At 32.5% G+C, this 14,534-nt stretch overlaps 4 protein-coding genes across 11 annotated transcripts; 2 read left to right on the forward strand and 2 right to left on the reverse strand.

Moving 5' to 3' along the window:
* Positions 1 to 204: 204 nt before the first annotated feature.
* On the reverse strand, positions 205 to 3,694 carry AP-2mu (adaptor protein complex 2, mu subunit). Its single transcript, XM_034322186.2, has 5 exons — positions 3,533 to 3,694; positions 2,644 to 3,024; positions 2,314 to 2,564; positions 1,981 to 2,237; positions 205 to 1,892 (listed from the first exon to the last, which is right to left on the reverse strand). The coding sequence occupies exons 2-5, from the start codon at positions 2,981 to 2,983 to the stop codon at positions 1,412 to 1,414; spliced, it is 1,329 nt and encodes a 442-aa protein (XP_034178077.1). The 5' UTR covers positions 2,984 to 3,024; positions 3,533 to 3,694; the 3' UTR covers positions 205 to 1,411.
* A 306-nt stretch (positions 3,695 to 4,000) lies between these two features.
* Pex14 (peroxisomal biogenesis factor 14) lies at positions 4,001 to 7,029 on the forward strand. The gene is made up of 4 exons (XM_034322189.2): positions 4,001 to 4,352; positions 4,534 to 4,857; positions 4,927 to 5,162; positions 5,678 to 7,029. Exons 1-4 carry the CDS (start codon positions 4,302 to 4,304, stop codon positions 5,856 to 5,858), a joined length of 792 nt encoding a protein of 263 aa, XP_034178080.1. The 5' UTR covers positions 4,001 to 4,301; the 3' UTR covers positions 5,859 to 7,029.
* Positions 7,030 to 7,167: 138 nt separating this feature from the next.
* Dd (CTD nuclear envelope phosphatase 1-like protein dullard) lies at positions 7,168 to 11,600 on the reverse strand. Of its 8 annotated transcripts, none has more exons than XM_034322192.2 (6): positions 11,505 to 11,600; positions 10,420 to 10,681; positions 9,902 to 9,968; positions 9,615 to 9,816; positions 9,316 to 9,533; positions 7,168 to 8,126 (listed from the first exon to the last, which is right to left on the reverse strand). In XM_034322192.2, exons 2-6 carry the CDS (start codon positions 10,516 to 10,518, stop codon positions 7,981 to 7,983), a joined length of 732 nt encoding a protein of 243 aa, XP_034178083.1. In that variant the 5' UTR covers positions 10,519 to 10,681; positions 11,505 to 11,600; the 3' UTR covers positions 7,168 to 7,980. The 8 variants fall into 8 exon arrangements, with proteins under 8 accessions (XP_034178083.1, XP_034178081.1, XP_034178082.1 ...); XM_034322190.2 differs by having other exon boundaries at positions 11,541 to 11,599; XM_034322191.2 differs by lacking the exon at positions 11,505 to 11,600 and adding an exon at positions 10,804 to 11,435.
* A 212-nt stretch (positions 11,601 to 11,812) lies between these two features.
* Positions 11,813 to 14,268, forward strand: DCP1 (decapping mRNA 1). The gene is made up of 4 exons (XM_034322185.2): positions 11,813 to 12,258; positions 12,477 to 12,942; positions 13,075 to 13,563; positions 13,657 to 14,268. Exons 1-4 carry the CDS (start codon positions 12,050 to 12,052, stop codon positions 13,891 to 13,893), a joined length of 1,401 nt encoding a protein of 466 aa, XP_034178076.1. The 5' UTR covers positions 11,813 to 12,049; the 3' UTR covers positions 13,894 to 14,268.
* Positions 14,269 to 14,534: the final 266 nt, after the last annotated feature.

Genomic DNA, 14,534 nt, shown 5'->3' on the forward strand with positions numbered 1-14,534 from the left:
TTTAATTCGTTTAATCTTGACTTCCGGTATATGCTACTTGCGATGAGTATTTATTTAAAATATTTGTTTGATATACCAATTGTTACTATACGTGTTTGACAAAAATTGATATTTTTATTTAATTATAAAATTTGTATTAAATAAATTATTAAATACATATTTCAATGCAAATATTATTAAACAATTTCAAATTTCATCGATATCGACCCAAGCTGCGCACAATCAATGCGCAGTCGATTTACCTCCCCTTGCGCGTGAACAGCATCCATTAGTCTCCTTACCCCGCGAAATCCGGCACGCGTCATTGTGTAATCGGTAGTATAATTTTTCAAAAATAAGTGTGAAAGTGCATGTGTACCTTGGATTATTAACCCACAACACTTCTACGCATCTTGGATAATCAACCCACAGCACTGGTAAGTACCTTGGATTATTAACTAACAGAATTTATGAAACTCAAGAATTGAGCGGCGGAGGGGGATCTCAATGAGATACCTCTCAATGTTCGATGATTGATTTCAATATTGATTGACACACACTATGTGTTCTATTACAAAGTCATACCACTTTTTGCACAAATCTTAAACATATTATTACATTTTATGTTTGTATGGAATCTTTGAATTCGCTTCAGTACGCTTTCGTTCGAAAACGACCGTTACAAAATTTTCGCCATAACGCCATCTTAAGTTCTCCTGTTATATCAAGATACGTTTGAATCTTAGTATGAAAAAACTGAATATCGTTGAAATCAATCATTAAACAATTGATTTGAAAGATACTAACAACTTAAATTACATACATGTTTTATTATGCATATGAATTTTAACATAGAGAGACAAACTTATTCCTTTACAAACGAATTCTCTATTCATTTCCAATAAATGACAACAAATGTTTATGTTAACATAAAATTTGTTAAGCGCATTAATCATGATCATTAGCAATTCTTATATTTTTCTCGCCATATCGATACCAAAGAGGTCACCATATTTTTTAATCTCATAAAAAAAGGAAAATTATTAATATACAATTATGAAATACAATGTTGTACAGCATGTATAAATTTACAATTAAAATCTACATCAACGTATGAAATTACAAACGTTAATCCTTAGAAAGAATTTCACTAAAACTCAAATAGAATAAAATATTGTATAAAAGCTTCTTAAATAGGGCACACGTACACTACAATAAGGTATAACACATGATACGAGAAATCATATGATAAAAAACATTGGCACAAAAGGATATTTTCCTCTTGGTATCTATTGTTACTTTTCTTATCCACACGATAGCTTCTGAGTATTTCAGAAAACTGTTCAGAATATGCGCCACAAAGAGAAACAGTTGAGTGAATTGTATTTATGCATTGAGATTACTCATTTACAATTAATGTAATAAGACATCATTAACATCGTGTCTCATATAAACCACTTCTGCCAATATATCTCACCCATTTTATAACATCATGATCAGAATAGTTTAACTTGGACTCAAACACCTTCAAATAGCGCACTTTAAATCCAGATGGTGCGAATGGAACTTCGAAATTCATTGATATTGGGGGTCGTGTCCATTTCTTCTTCGTGTCGGTTTCAAGCAAATCGATTTCCGCAGATAGTTGAGTTTCTTTCATTCCAGCCATTCGTTTAATTTTCCATACAATTGCATTTTCAGATGCTTTGTATTTCGCTTTTCCTTTCAAGCAAATCAATTGTACGCCTGCAGTATTTAGAGGTGTAGGTACTCGTACCTCTATCTTTTGCCCTAACAAAGAAGGCTTGAAATTCGATTTTAGTACTGCTTTCACTTCCATTTTTGTACGTCCCACTTCACGTACCAATGGAATAACACGGAATGGCAATGATATATCCTTAGTTGTTCGATATCTATGAATAATTACCAAAGCAAAATGTTAGAAAGTTCAGTTGTATAAGGACAATTCAATTTGGAATATTTACTTTGAACATTCTTTACCTCATGAGTTCAAATTCTCCATCAGGTGGTATAAAACTAATAGCATGTTCTGTCTCGAATTTACTAAGTTTCACACACTGATGGAATTGGCAGTCATCAATTACAACAACAGGTTTTCCAGATCTAGCACCAGTAGGATCATCTCCCCCTCCTCCTAGTCCACTTCCACCTTTCATACCTTTGGCTTCCATTACAATTTTATCATTGATCCCAAACTTGCATTCTGGCATTCCAGATAAATAAGATTTCATTACAACCTGTTAGAAAAAGATATTAAACAATTAAGTTTTTGAGTACTTGAGCATTTTGAATAATTGCTGCTCAAATAACAACCTTGCCAGCAACATGTGCACTAAGCACTTGACCCTGAGGACTCATCAATAGATTCACATATTCAAGAACATCCAGGAATAATTCATTGCGTCTGTACTTGATACCTTCTCTTCTCCACCCAATCTGGCCAGTTACTTGTGAAGTTATTTGTGCCTGTTCTTCTTTTGTTGCTGACTTTACTCCTTGTTGAGTAATGAATGTTTTTAATACTCCAGTGTCACAGTTCTGTGGATATCCAAAGTCCAAAATTTCTGCAGAAAAATTTTCATTAGTTTTCCCAATGTTAGTTAGATTTTTATTATTCAACATTGTTTATGTTACAATACTAACCATCCAACAATTCATAAATCAACACAAAGTTATTCTTGATATTTTCTTCTGATATCTTCCCAAAATATGACTGCATAACATCAATAATTTTTAATAAGAATTCAAACACCATTGCTGCATTAACATTTTGCTTGGTAACAGCAGCCAACCAAATATTAGCACGTTTTATGTGAAAGAATGATGTTCTAGCAATGTTGGTAACTGGTGAGCGTACTTGTTGCCTGGCATGGATAACATTGACACGAAATGCATCAACTGCATTTCGTCCAATGTCATCTCTGTACACTCTGGAGATGAGTACTTCTCCCTTATGGTTGTACACGAATAAACCCCCTATCATCTTGACAGAGGGTGTCCCTTTTTATTTTAACTACAACCAATCTACAAACATAAAGATTTTATATAAATATAAATTTATAGAAATGATCAGGAAAAGTGTTTTATTTAATCAGGGTTGCAAATTAATTTTTTTTCAAAAACAGATTTTAATAAAATGTACATACTATGAGGAACATAATAATTAACTTATATGGTACATGATAAGATAGTACAATCTTTCTGAATTAACTTTATATTGAGACTGTATGAATGATATAAAGATCTCCTATAAAATTTAATTAAAAAATTTATGCAAAAATTAATATAAAATTCTCGTGTGATATAGGCATTAGAATATAAATAAAAAATATAAATATATATGTGGAAGATAACGCCCCTTTTCTTAAATGACATTTGAGGTTCTTTTAATATGTCTTGTAAACGGTTAGTATTATTGATCGGAAATGAATGGTCTATACAGCAGGCATTAGGATTATCAAGGGTTCCCCAAAAATTCGGATACGTTAAGTACTTGTAACTATGAATTTCGAGATTACAGAAGATCACTTACGCATGACTCTAGCTGCAAATAAAAATTATGTGATACTAATTTGTATCAGCCTCCGAAACTTACGGTAACAGTACCAACCTACTGATACAAGTGCAAACTATTAAATGACGAAAGCAACACCCACTTCTTTGTACTACGTGTCTCAGAAATACATTATTACAATATGTTATATTTGCAATGGCAATTGCTTCTCAAAATATATAGCAATTAAATTCTTTTAAGTTTAGATTCTTCCTTACAACGTTGCAACCATAAACACAATAATTATACATTTATAGAACAAATAGGGTTGTTGTATTGATTTCAAAACCGGTAGTTGTACATTTATAATGAATAATATAATCACTATAATGATAATATAATATTAAGTGATATTCCAAAATTAATTTGCTGTTCGAATCCTTTATTTTCATTTATAAAATCATTTTTTGATTAGATTGATTAGAATTCTATTATTATGAATGGCTTTCAATTATCATGATTGCACACTTTTGATAAGTTTGAAAATACCCATTTCACTCCTTATTTTAATTCCGAACATGCGACATATTTTAATCCGACAAAATACAAAGTTCAATAAAATTTGTATAAAAAGCAGGTTTATGTCTGGAAGATAATATATCAGATATATATTTGTATCAACGCTTGCGTACTGTAATATCTTTGAAGGCATGTGTTCCTAGTATTACAAAATGTTTGAATATTAAAACATCGAACATTGTATAGTTATGAGATTGTAATTAAAGTGACAACACTTGCAATTGTGGCAATGGCTGATCAGGATGCGAATAATAATAACCTTCCATTAAGGGAAAATTTAGTAAGTTTTCGTTATTCTTAGGTTATATGTTTATAATTATATATATAGATAGTTGAAGGTCTTAAAAAAAGAAATTGAAAGTATATTCATAAAAGTAAAATCGTACGGTGAATAATTTATATAAGCATTAGGAATAAATTAAATTATGCAAATTAAAGTTAACAACAACTTTTTCTTCAAGGTAAAAACTGCTGTGGAGTTTTTAAAAAATCCTAAAGTATCGGGTAGTCCTATAAGTCCTAAAAAGGAATTTCTTAAAAAGAAGGGTTTAACAGAGGATGAAATTAACAAAGCCTTTAAATTAGCCTCTGTTGATGCCACGGTTGATCAAGGTGTTGTTCATAATTCAAGTGATTATACTGTTGTTCCAATTCCACCACGTCAAGTCTATCCATATTTACAAACATATCCATATCAATTAACTCCTTTCCAAAAAATTAAAGAATTTTTTAACACTGCTGCTTTAATTGGAGCTACTGTATATTGTGTTTATTGGTTTTATAAGGTATTACTCTTACATAGAAAACAAGCACCTTGATATCATACAGCAAATTAATTGGAATACATATTTCAGAAATTTATTAAACCACTTTTATTTGGGAGAAAAAAGAAAGATAGTATACAAGATTCAGTCAATGAATTAGATAAGACAATTCAAAATTCTATGAAAGAAGTAAAACAGTCTATTTCAAAAGTTGAGGATGATGTGCAAAAGTTGACACAGAGTCATTCAATTGACCCAATAATACCACAGTTGGTACAAGAACTGAAACAAGATTTAGCTAGTCTCAAATCCTTACTTTTATCAAGGTATAATATATTATAGGTATCATATAATCATATACTTAAGCATCACTGGAATACAACATATAATGAACAAATTAAATAGTAACATTTATTGCTTTATAAGATAATTATTTTGTTTACATATCATTTGCTATTTCATCTTTTAATTTATACATTTACATTAGGATATATATGTCTTTTTACAAAAGTTTTATTTTTATTATTTTTCGTATTAACGCATACACATATACATATTTTGGACTCAGTCACACAGACATATTTTTTTCAAAAATACAAAAGTAAAAATCTTTCGAAAAAAAAAAAGAAAAAAATCACTACAAAATACATCAATCAGCTTCTGATCGATTACAAAAAAAAATATATGTAAAAAGGGGACCTAGATTTAATATTTTCGTATCATTTCATAATTAGTATCACGAAAAAACGAGATAGAGTCATCTCATAAATTTGTACTTAGGAATCCAAATAATTCACAAGTGCTTGTGTTATTATTTACCCGAACTTTAAATTTTAAACAGAAAACAATTTCCAAGTGCGCCGGCATCTGTACCGTCTATATCTATTCCATCATGGCAATTAGATGCTGCAGGTACAAATCAAGATAAACCAAGTGAACGAGAAGATGATGCTGGAAGTGGAAGTAGTACTAATAACTCAGATAGTTCTCTGGAAATGATTCGCGAGGATCCTAAGGTGTAAATTAAAAATACTACAAACATTCACTTCCATCATAAAAATCTTCGATATGCAGAATATTCTGTGATGTTTATTCAAAGAAATATATCAATTATATTCTGATCATATGTAATATATATAAATATATATATATATATATATTAAAGTCGATGTTCTCAGGCTTAATTTAAGCTTAAACTTGTCCAGCATTATTTTAACTTTGTACTGTAAAATCGAATTAAAATCATTTTTATTCTTACAAATGGTACTGAAGGTTATTTATAAAACAAAACGATACATGTAAGGCATTACTTTTTACGTAATATTAAATGTTATAAACGGTGGTTGTTACTTAATGTTTCTTTTTTTTAAATCCTAGAAAAATTAGCATTCATTTTTTTCCCTTCAGTTGATTAGCATCGATGTTCCATCCCTGCTTTTAAAGGCCTCGTATATTGTTTAATCATTTTTATGCAAATAAAACGAGAGAATTATGTAAGAAATAAGATCGTTCTTTTAATGTCCTTCGTAATGCTAGCACGCATTGCTGTACGATATTATCTATTATATAACACAAATAATCTGATAAAAATATTTAACAGTGTACTAGGAAAGGTATACAAACCAAAAATACGTACTATTTTTACAAACTAAATATGTACATTTTAATCTGTACTTAAATTTAAAAGGACAATCGCGATACACAAAATCACATTAAGCCATTAACTAGATTTATACAACAGATTGTTTCCTTTTTTTTTTGCACTATATATTTGAAATTAAAAAATTAGTATTTCCTTGACATATACATATATTTGCATGTATGTGACAGCAAGACATACATACAAGTACATACAGACGTATTATGTACAGAAAGACGTTATTTTATTGGGTGTGGTATAATCCTGCGCTAATCTATATCTATTACCCATGGCAATCTTATTTTGGATTAAATTACAATTAGTAATATAAATCCACGTGAGCAACTCGTTTGATGCACGTCAATAAATAAACAAATGTTCTCAATTGCATTACGATTTATTTGAGAACAAATTATTTTCTTACGCACATGGGCATTATCCTTTTTCAATCAAAATTTTATAATTAAGTAAAATTAACATTTATATATATTTATATACATATATGTATATATGCATATATAAATATTATGTAAAAATCATGTTCAATGATTTTTAATTACACCGTTCATTCATACAAATCAATGTTTCTTACAACAAATACATCCTTTCTCATAGTATGTACAAATTGTATAATATTTACTAGTACTTTTGGATGATTAAACAATCGAACAAAGTATACAGCTATGCATATGATTACATTGTTTTCCTTTTCTTTTTTTTTTTTACTGTAACTTTATTCGCCTATGTTTCTGACGTATTAACATCGTACATCGTATTTTAAATAATTCTAATCTTCTCAAAAATCTGATGAAATCAAATCGCCTCTTTGTAATTTTTTAATACTTCCTTTTATTATTAGATATAATCAGGATAGCTGCCTCACTGATACAGTGAGTTACAGCCAAGTCCGCTTAAAGTGACTTAGTATATTTTCTTTTCTTTTGTGTGTTTTTTTTTTCTTTTCGTTACACTATACCCTAGATTTAATAATATTATATATAACAGAAATAATTCGTTCAAAAAATATAACACTTTTCTTTATCATGTGTGGCAAAGTACTTAAAATGTTCAATATAGTTTTACTTAGAACAAAATTATTCGGAGAGATATAAATCTACGTTATTTCGAAATCACGATCTTTGGCAAATACATTATTTTTAAGAAATCATGATATACATGTGTGTGTTGTGTATATGTATATACGTATACACTTATATTATTGCCCACACATGAACGTAACGAAAATATTCCACGATGTTTTTTGTGCTGACATAAATAGTTTGGTTGAAGGTCCCACTCCCTTTTTGAAACTTACTCGCTATGGTTCCGTTTTTGTTTAACGAGCGTAGAAAATGAGGACAGGGTCAAGGGATCATTGTCTCATAATTCAGGCAGCATCCTAACGTCTATTATCAGTAACAATAATAATCCTAGGTTAAACACGCTAATCTGTTTTTGTAGTTCAATCTCTAATAAATCTAATATATTAATTAATCCAGACTATGCTACCATGTATGATCTAAATGTAAATTTCTTGAAAGAACGGACCGCACGTCTTGCGTGAAACGTAGTGCATCCAAAACTGGAAGTAAACTTAATAGAGCAGTATCTCCCGCGTCGCTAAACCATGACTTTATTGGTATTGCATTATCTGCGGTAACAGAAAACAAAAAAAAAATTGGATTCGATTTGTAGAAAGTCGTTTCTTAAAAATATTTGACACACGCGTCTAATATCTCTAAGTTTCAAACTATTTGTAGAAAATAAAAGTATCAAAAAGTATAGTTGTCTAATATAACATCCAAGAAAAGTTTCACAGTATTCGCTAGTATAAACAGAAGAATAAATACAATTACATTTCGTAGAAAATGAATAAATAGACGATGAAGATTGAACTACGATTTTCTTGGATGCTGCAAGTAAAAAACTTGGTGTATAAAAATAAAATCTAGTCTTTGAACTAGTACCTGATGCACAGGGATTATTAAAAAAAATGATCAAAACAGCTGAAATTATTTCATTGCCGATTCGGCGTAGTGTCCAGTGCTTATTCAAGTGGAGGAGCATTGGCAACTGAGCATATTTTACATCTATCCATAGGCCTGTATTCAGTGCTTGCTTACAGAGCATCAACGCTGATAGCTGCAAATAGACATCATTTTCAATAAGAATTACCTGGACCCTTCAATTTTTTTATTGTTTATGTATCCCGTGAAAAACTATCGAACAGATGTAAGCCTAAGAGCTAAATAATTCGAAACAAGATTAGAGGAATAAAGATGCCAATGTTCTCTGTTATTAATACAGCGTCGCGAGTCGAAAATAATCATGACAACGATAATAATAATAACATCAACAACAATAATAACAGCAACAAAGACATTGAAATCACGTGTACACATGGATACGTATCAGAAACATATTTAATGAATAAAACTTTCAACCCCTGCATTTTAGGTATTTCTCTATGAAGAAGTTATTTGCAAATGATTATGCAACATTCGTATTGTTAATTTAGATTGAAGTTGGATTTTATCACTACTTATAGTTGTGCACATGTAAGCAAGTTCTGACTACAGGTCGTGATATGTGATATATGATACAGTAGCATTAGATCATCCAGGCAATTTTATGAATGTACATAATAAATGTGTGTTAAATGCGCGTAATTGTTACCGTATCATGTACACATTAAGAATTAAACAAATTTACAATACATAATTCTTCGTAATACGTATTAAATGGATGAGGAAATTAAAAGAAATTATGTTAAATCAGACAACTATAAAATTAAAATTAATATTATTGCATTTAAGAAAGAGATACATGTATATACTTACGTGGATAAGCTCTGTAGGCTCCTGGGCTATTATCAAGTATAAAGACTGATGCTAGATCTGAACAAATAGCAGACAGATCTTTAGTATAGGAACCCATTTCTGGTGTACAATGTTGTCTATAATATCTGCGCCTTAAAATACCCCTGTTGTTATCTAACTTATCTGCAACAGCTGCTCCATAGATTTCCATGGAAGCAGTGAAGACCACTAGCTCATACCTAAAAAGAAGTTGATGATTTTGTAGAAAAACACAATCATAGGGCAATGATGAAAGGTCACCTTCTGTTGATCAGACTTACCATTGACTAACAATGTCTAAAAAAAAGTCTACATGTGGTCTTTTGTGAACAAAAAATCTAACTGGATGTCTGTCTATTGTCACTTTAAGAATAAAATCTGGAGGTGTACCAGGCCTAACTGTGGGCCTTGCTACTCCATCGTGATGAGAATGAATTAATGTTTCATCTAAATCCAATACTAATACTTTCCTCTTAACTATACCTGCAATATACTTTGGTTACATGCAAATAGTAATACCTTTTATTATTACAAGTAATACAAGTGGTTAAAGGATGACAATACTTACTAAGCCTATGCCTTGATAGTGGAGATAATGGGAAGATCTCATATTTAACAGGTTGCATTTGTGATATCTAAAACAGGAACAATTAATAGTATACCATATGTGTAATCAACACAATTAAGCAAATAACTACGATTTTATTATCGAAATTTATACATCAAATAAATCGTGAATGAAATAATGTGCATATCACAATGAAACAACAAAAATGAAGAAATTCTCATGATAAATGAAATATCGACAATCATGCTTGATTCATGAATTTGGATACCAGAATTACACGTATTATCAGATCGAATACTTGAACGAAATCGAAGATACATCACTAGACATACAACATTATCACAACACGACCGACCATGAGAAAATGTTTACTGGAACCGGCAAAAATTTTCTGAAACTCAAGAAAAGTGTTCTGATAATGCTCGATACCTAGAATGACGGAATGCTGAAAGGATATTATGTTTTATAAATAATGAACGGAAAAAAAAGGCAGATAGAGGCGCGAAGCACCTACTTACGGCTCTAACCTGCTTCTTGAGGAGAAAGCAGACGCATGTCCACACACGGGAGGCCATCAAGAGGAAAGCTCTCATCCCCATCTGCAATTGCTTCAGCATCTCTACTGTTCTTCTCACCGGGCCGAAGTCCGGCAACACTTTATCTCCAGTCTCGTCTAAGTTAGGGTCCCTTTTTTCCCTTACAGCACTTCACCTCGCGTTGAAGTATTATACAAACTTTCCCGTAAACAAACGTCTCTTACGTGAACAGGAAACATAGAATCTGAATATTCATAAACATACTATGAACCTTTCGCGTATAGTAGCGCCGTACACGTGTACATCAGTTTTTCCATATTTTCTCATGTTTTGGCGAAAATTTACGGAAGTACGAATCTTTCTTACACACAGCACGCATTAGCCGCCATCTTTCGCACATCGACCCAATTTTTCCATACGCTGCACTAACGCGCATGAATCTTCTCAAAATTCTATTTTACTTGCGCTGCGTGCACTTTTGGATTTTCATCAAACTTATTGCACAAGGGAATATCGAGAAACGGGGCGATCCAAACGATCGGAAACATTGCTCGGTACATCTGGATAGAACCGATGGTAGGAGATTCCTTAAGCATCATTCAAGGAGTTGCAAAGAAATTTTAAATTTGAAAAATTAGTATCTTCGAATTTTGACAAACGTACGGAACAAAAATTGCAGAAATTACGAATGATACAAAAAACGCCGGTAATACGACTTGTTAGATACTGTGCACACCAATGGATATATTATTAGATTTAGTACAGAAAGGAGGTGAGGATGGTCAGTAAAGCGTTATTATTTTCTTCCCTTCGAAGAAAGCGCAAATAACGGTCGTATGATATTAGTATCAAAGCGTTTCATTCGGTATTTGCTATAGTAAATGATCAAAACAACGCGGTCAATTTTATTTCCCATAAAGATGGCGTAATATGCTGACTTTTCGATATACTATATACAGTATACTATATCGTATTGTTCGCGAATAAGTAGGCAATATTTAATAAAAAAATTCTACAAGAATTTATTAATTTATTCTATTATTTATAACTGCATTAAACAAACGAACACAAATTGCTGTTTAGTAGATTGGAAATAACGTTACTGTCTGCGTTCCGATCCATCTTCCTTGCCGATTAACCGCGGACTTACCGTAAAAGTGAAAATTTAAAAATAACTTTCTCTGGGACCTGTAAAGTTCATTTATATACATTTAAACATATGCGAACAGCATTATAATTATATTATTGCCGTATTATTGGTTTCCATATTCAAAAGTTCTTTCCATATGATTGGATGAACCGTTGTTGGATCCTCCTTTCTCGGTCGAGCGTCCATTTCAGCTTACCGGATTGCACCAATCGGAAATGGACGCTGGTACTGAAAGAGAAGTAAGCGTCGGCATTCTCGTGATATTGCCTGTTCGCAGATTTAACAACGGTATCAACCTTAAATCTAGTATGACGTTTATTATACGAGCAGCTGCTTGCGTTACACCAAAATATTATATTCTTTGTGAAAGGCCGGAACGACCGAGCGAAATATTGAATTGAATAGAAAAGAGTTGCTTTTGTTGCGGATTCTGAGTTACACAGTCGAGACGTAAGGAGCACGATGACGGATCTAACAGAGTTACGAATGAACGTGGCCGCACTGAAACGAGTAGATCCCTATGTGAAAGATATTTTGGAAACTGCGACGCACGTAGCACTGTATACATTCAATGCGGTTAATAACGAGTGGGAAAAAACCGACATCGAGGGTGCATTGTTCGTATACTCGCGAAATGGCGAGCCCTATAACAGTGTTCTTATCATGAATAGGTAATATACATTAATCGTAAACACATTTTTATCTTACGATAGCTCGGATATATTTTTGCATATTTCAACAACTTTCCGAACGATATCTTGTTCTTCGATTATTAAGTTATAAACGTTCGTTATATTCTTAGCAAGCATGCTTTGGGTGAAATGCATCGGAGTACTTTGATTCTTTCCACCAAAACTCTGAAATTCCTATTTGAATAATATTTTTACAGATTAAATACGAATAATCTAGTGGAACCAGTTACACATGGTTTGGATTTACAGCTCCAAGAACCTTTTTTATTGTATAGAAATTCTAGATGCAACATCTATGGTATTTGGTTTTATGACAAAGAGGAATGCGTGCGTATTGGAGCAATGTTGAATAAACTGGTTAAGGAATCAGAGGAGAACCGTAAGGCTTGTGACAAGCCTGTTGTTAATGAGAAGAAAGATTCTGGTCCTAATGTGAACAATGTTGACATATTCAGTATGCTTAGCAAAGCTCAAAAAGATTTTAATACTAATAGAAATAGTAGTAGCATTGGAGGTGGTGGAGGAGGAGGTACAAGGGAGGGGCATAGCATTAAGTCTCCTCTAGTTATTCCTAATTCAGATAATGTATCTGGGCCATTGATTGCTCCATTAGGTCCAGATGTTACTTCACAGAGTGTGATGGACTTTTTTGCAAAAGCAAAAGTTAGTACTACATATAGAATATGATTTTTAATTATCAGTTTGTTTATGAATTCTTCATTTAGGCTTTAATATTATTATGTGTGTGAGGTTTAGATTAGGCGGGAAATATGCAGGTTATTACGATACTTTCAGGTTAATACTGGTCATTTTAAAGCTGGCGATCAGCCGACACCAGGGGGCACTGTTCCGAATGAGAGTAAACCTTTACTCGCACGGTTAATGTCGCATCCTGCGGCACACACGGTAGAACATATTGAAAAGCAACATAGATCAATAACTCCTCAACCGGGGACTCAACAACAATCTCAGACAACTCCAACCGCCATAATGACTGCTAATAACGTTGCCAGTAGCACGTCGTCGAACAAATCTAAAAGACGAAGCAAGACTGCTTCTCAGCCGGAATCAATGATACCTACACCAGCATCAATGACTCAGGATATTCCACCGCCTGTAAATTCAAATACTACGGATACGAATGGTACAACAGGCTTTCTGAGGATACAGTCACCGACAAATGTATCATCCTCTAATTCAACGAATCATCAGGCCTCGGATGTTATTGGTTCTAGTAATTCGAATCCACTTGCATCTTTGTTTGCTCATGCATCTGCTACATCGGTGAGTGGTTGCGTTGGATCGTGTTTAATCGTGCAGGTTTATTATAGGTTTATTCAGGTATAAAAACTGAGAATTTCTTATTGATTCAATTAGGCATCGGAAGATATCATTACTGCGCCCACTTTATCGGGAAGAGGATCGGCACCGGCATTAATACCTCCGGTCATGTTCGCGGCACCTAGTCCGCCTGAACCGTTAACGAGACCGTTAGAACCGTTGACGAGAAATCAGCTTCTTCAAGCTTTTAATTATTTGTTGAGAAGCGACCCAGAATTTATCAACAAACTACACGAAGCTTATGTCAAATCATTTGGCGAGATTCTGTCCTAAAACTATGATCTGTTAACTAAATGTAACTAGAACCCGTCATGCGGGTTGTGACGGTCGACTGATTACAAAAAGCATCGAGCAAAACCCTGGTATCCCTATGTTACGTGTACATAGATGGAACACTATTGTCTTGCTCGAAATTTCAATTGAACTTGACTGGTTAGCCCAATTTTGTTGGGGGAATGAACAAAGCATAGAGATACAAATGAAGATACATACCTTAAGCAGTATTTTTATAAGCTAAATACATTTTTTCCCAAGAAAGGAAACGAAATGGACCGCGAAAGCGAAGCAAGATTGAATAAAGAAAAGAATAAAAAAAGGAAATCGAGTGAAAATTAAAAAAAATGGAACGAAACAAGGAATGTGAAAATTGTACGATTTTAAACTGTGATGCCAAAAAACATTTATATTATTACTAAACTGTTTTATGGTTACTATTTCGAAAGTGGAACGAGACAAATTTTCTGAGCCGATCAAATCGATTGTTAATTTTACAGAATAATGACATACCCTTCCTATATATCGGGTATCGATATGGTATGTGTATGTAACTGATAAAAAAGGAATAAATAAATAGAGATCCGATTACTGCAAAAATTATTTCAATATATTTTATGTCGACTTCACTGTCGATTTTT

Source organism: Osmia lignaria, chromosome 4 (assembly GCF_051020975.1).
Source record: "Osmia lignaria lignaria isolate PbOS001 chromosome 4, iyOsmLign1, whole genome shotgun sequence".
Taxonomy (NCBI): Eukaryota; Metazoa; Arthropoda; class Insecta; order Hymenoptera; family Megachilidae; genus Osmia; species Osmia lignaria.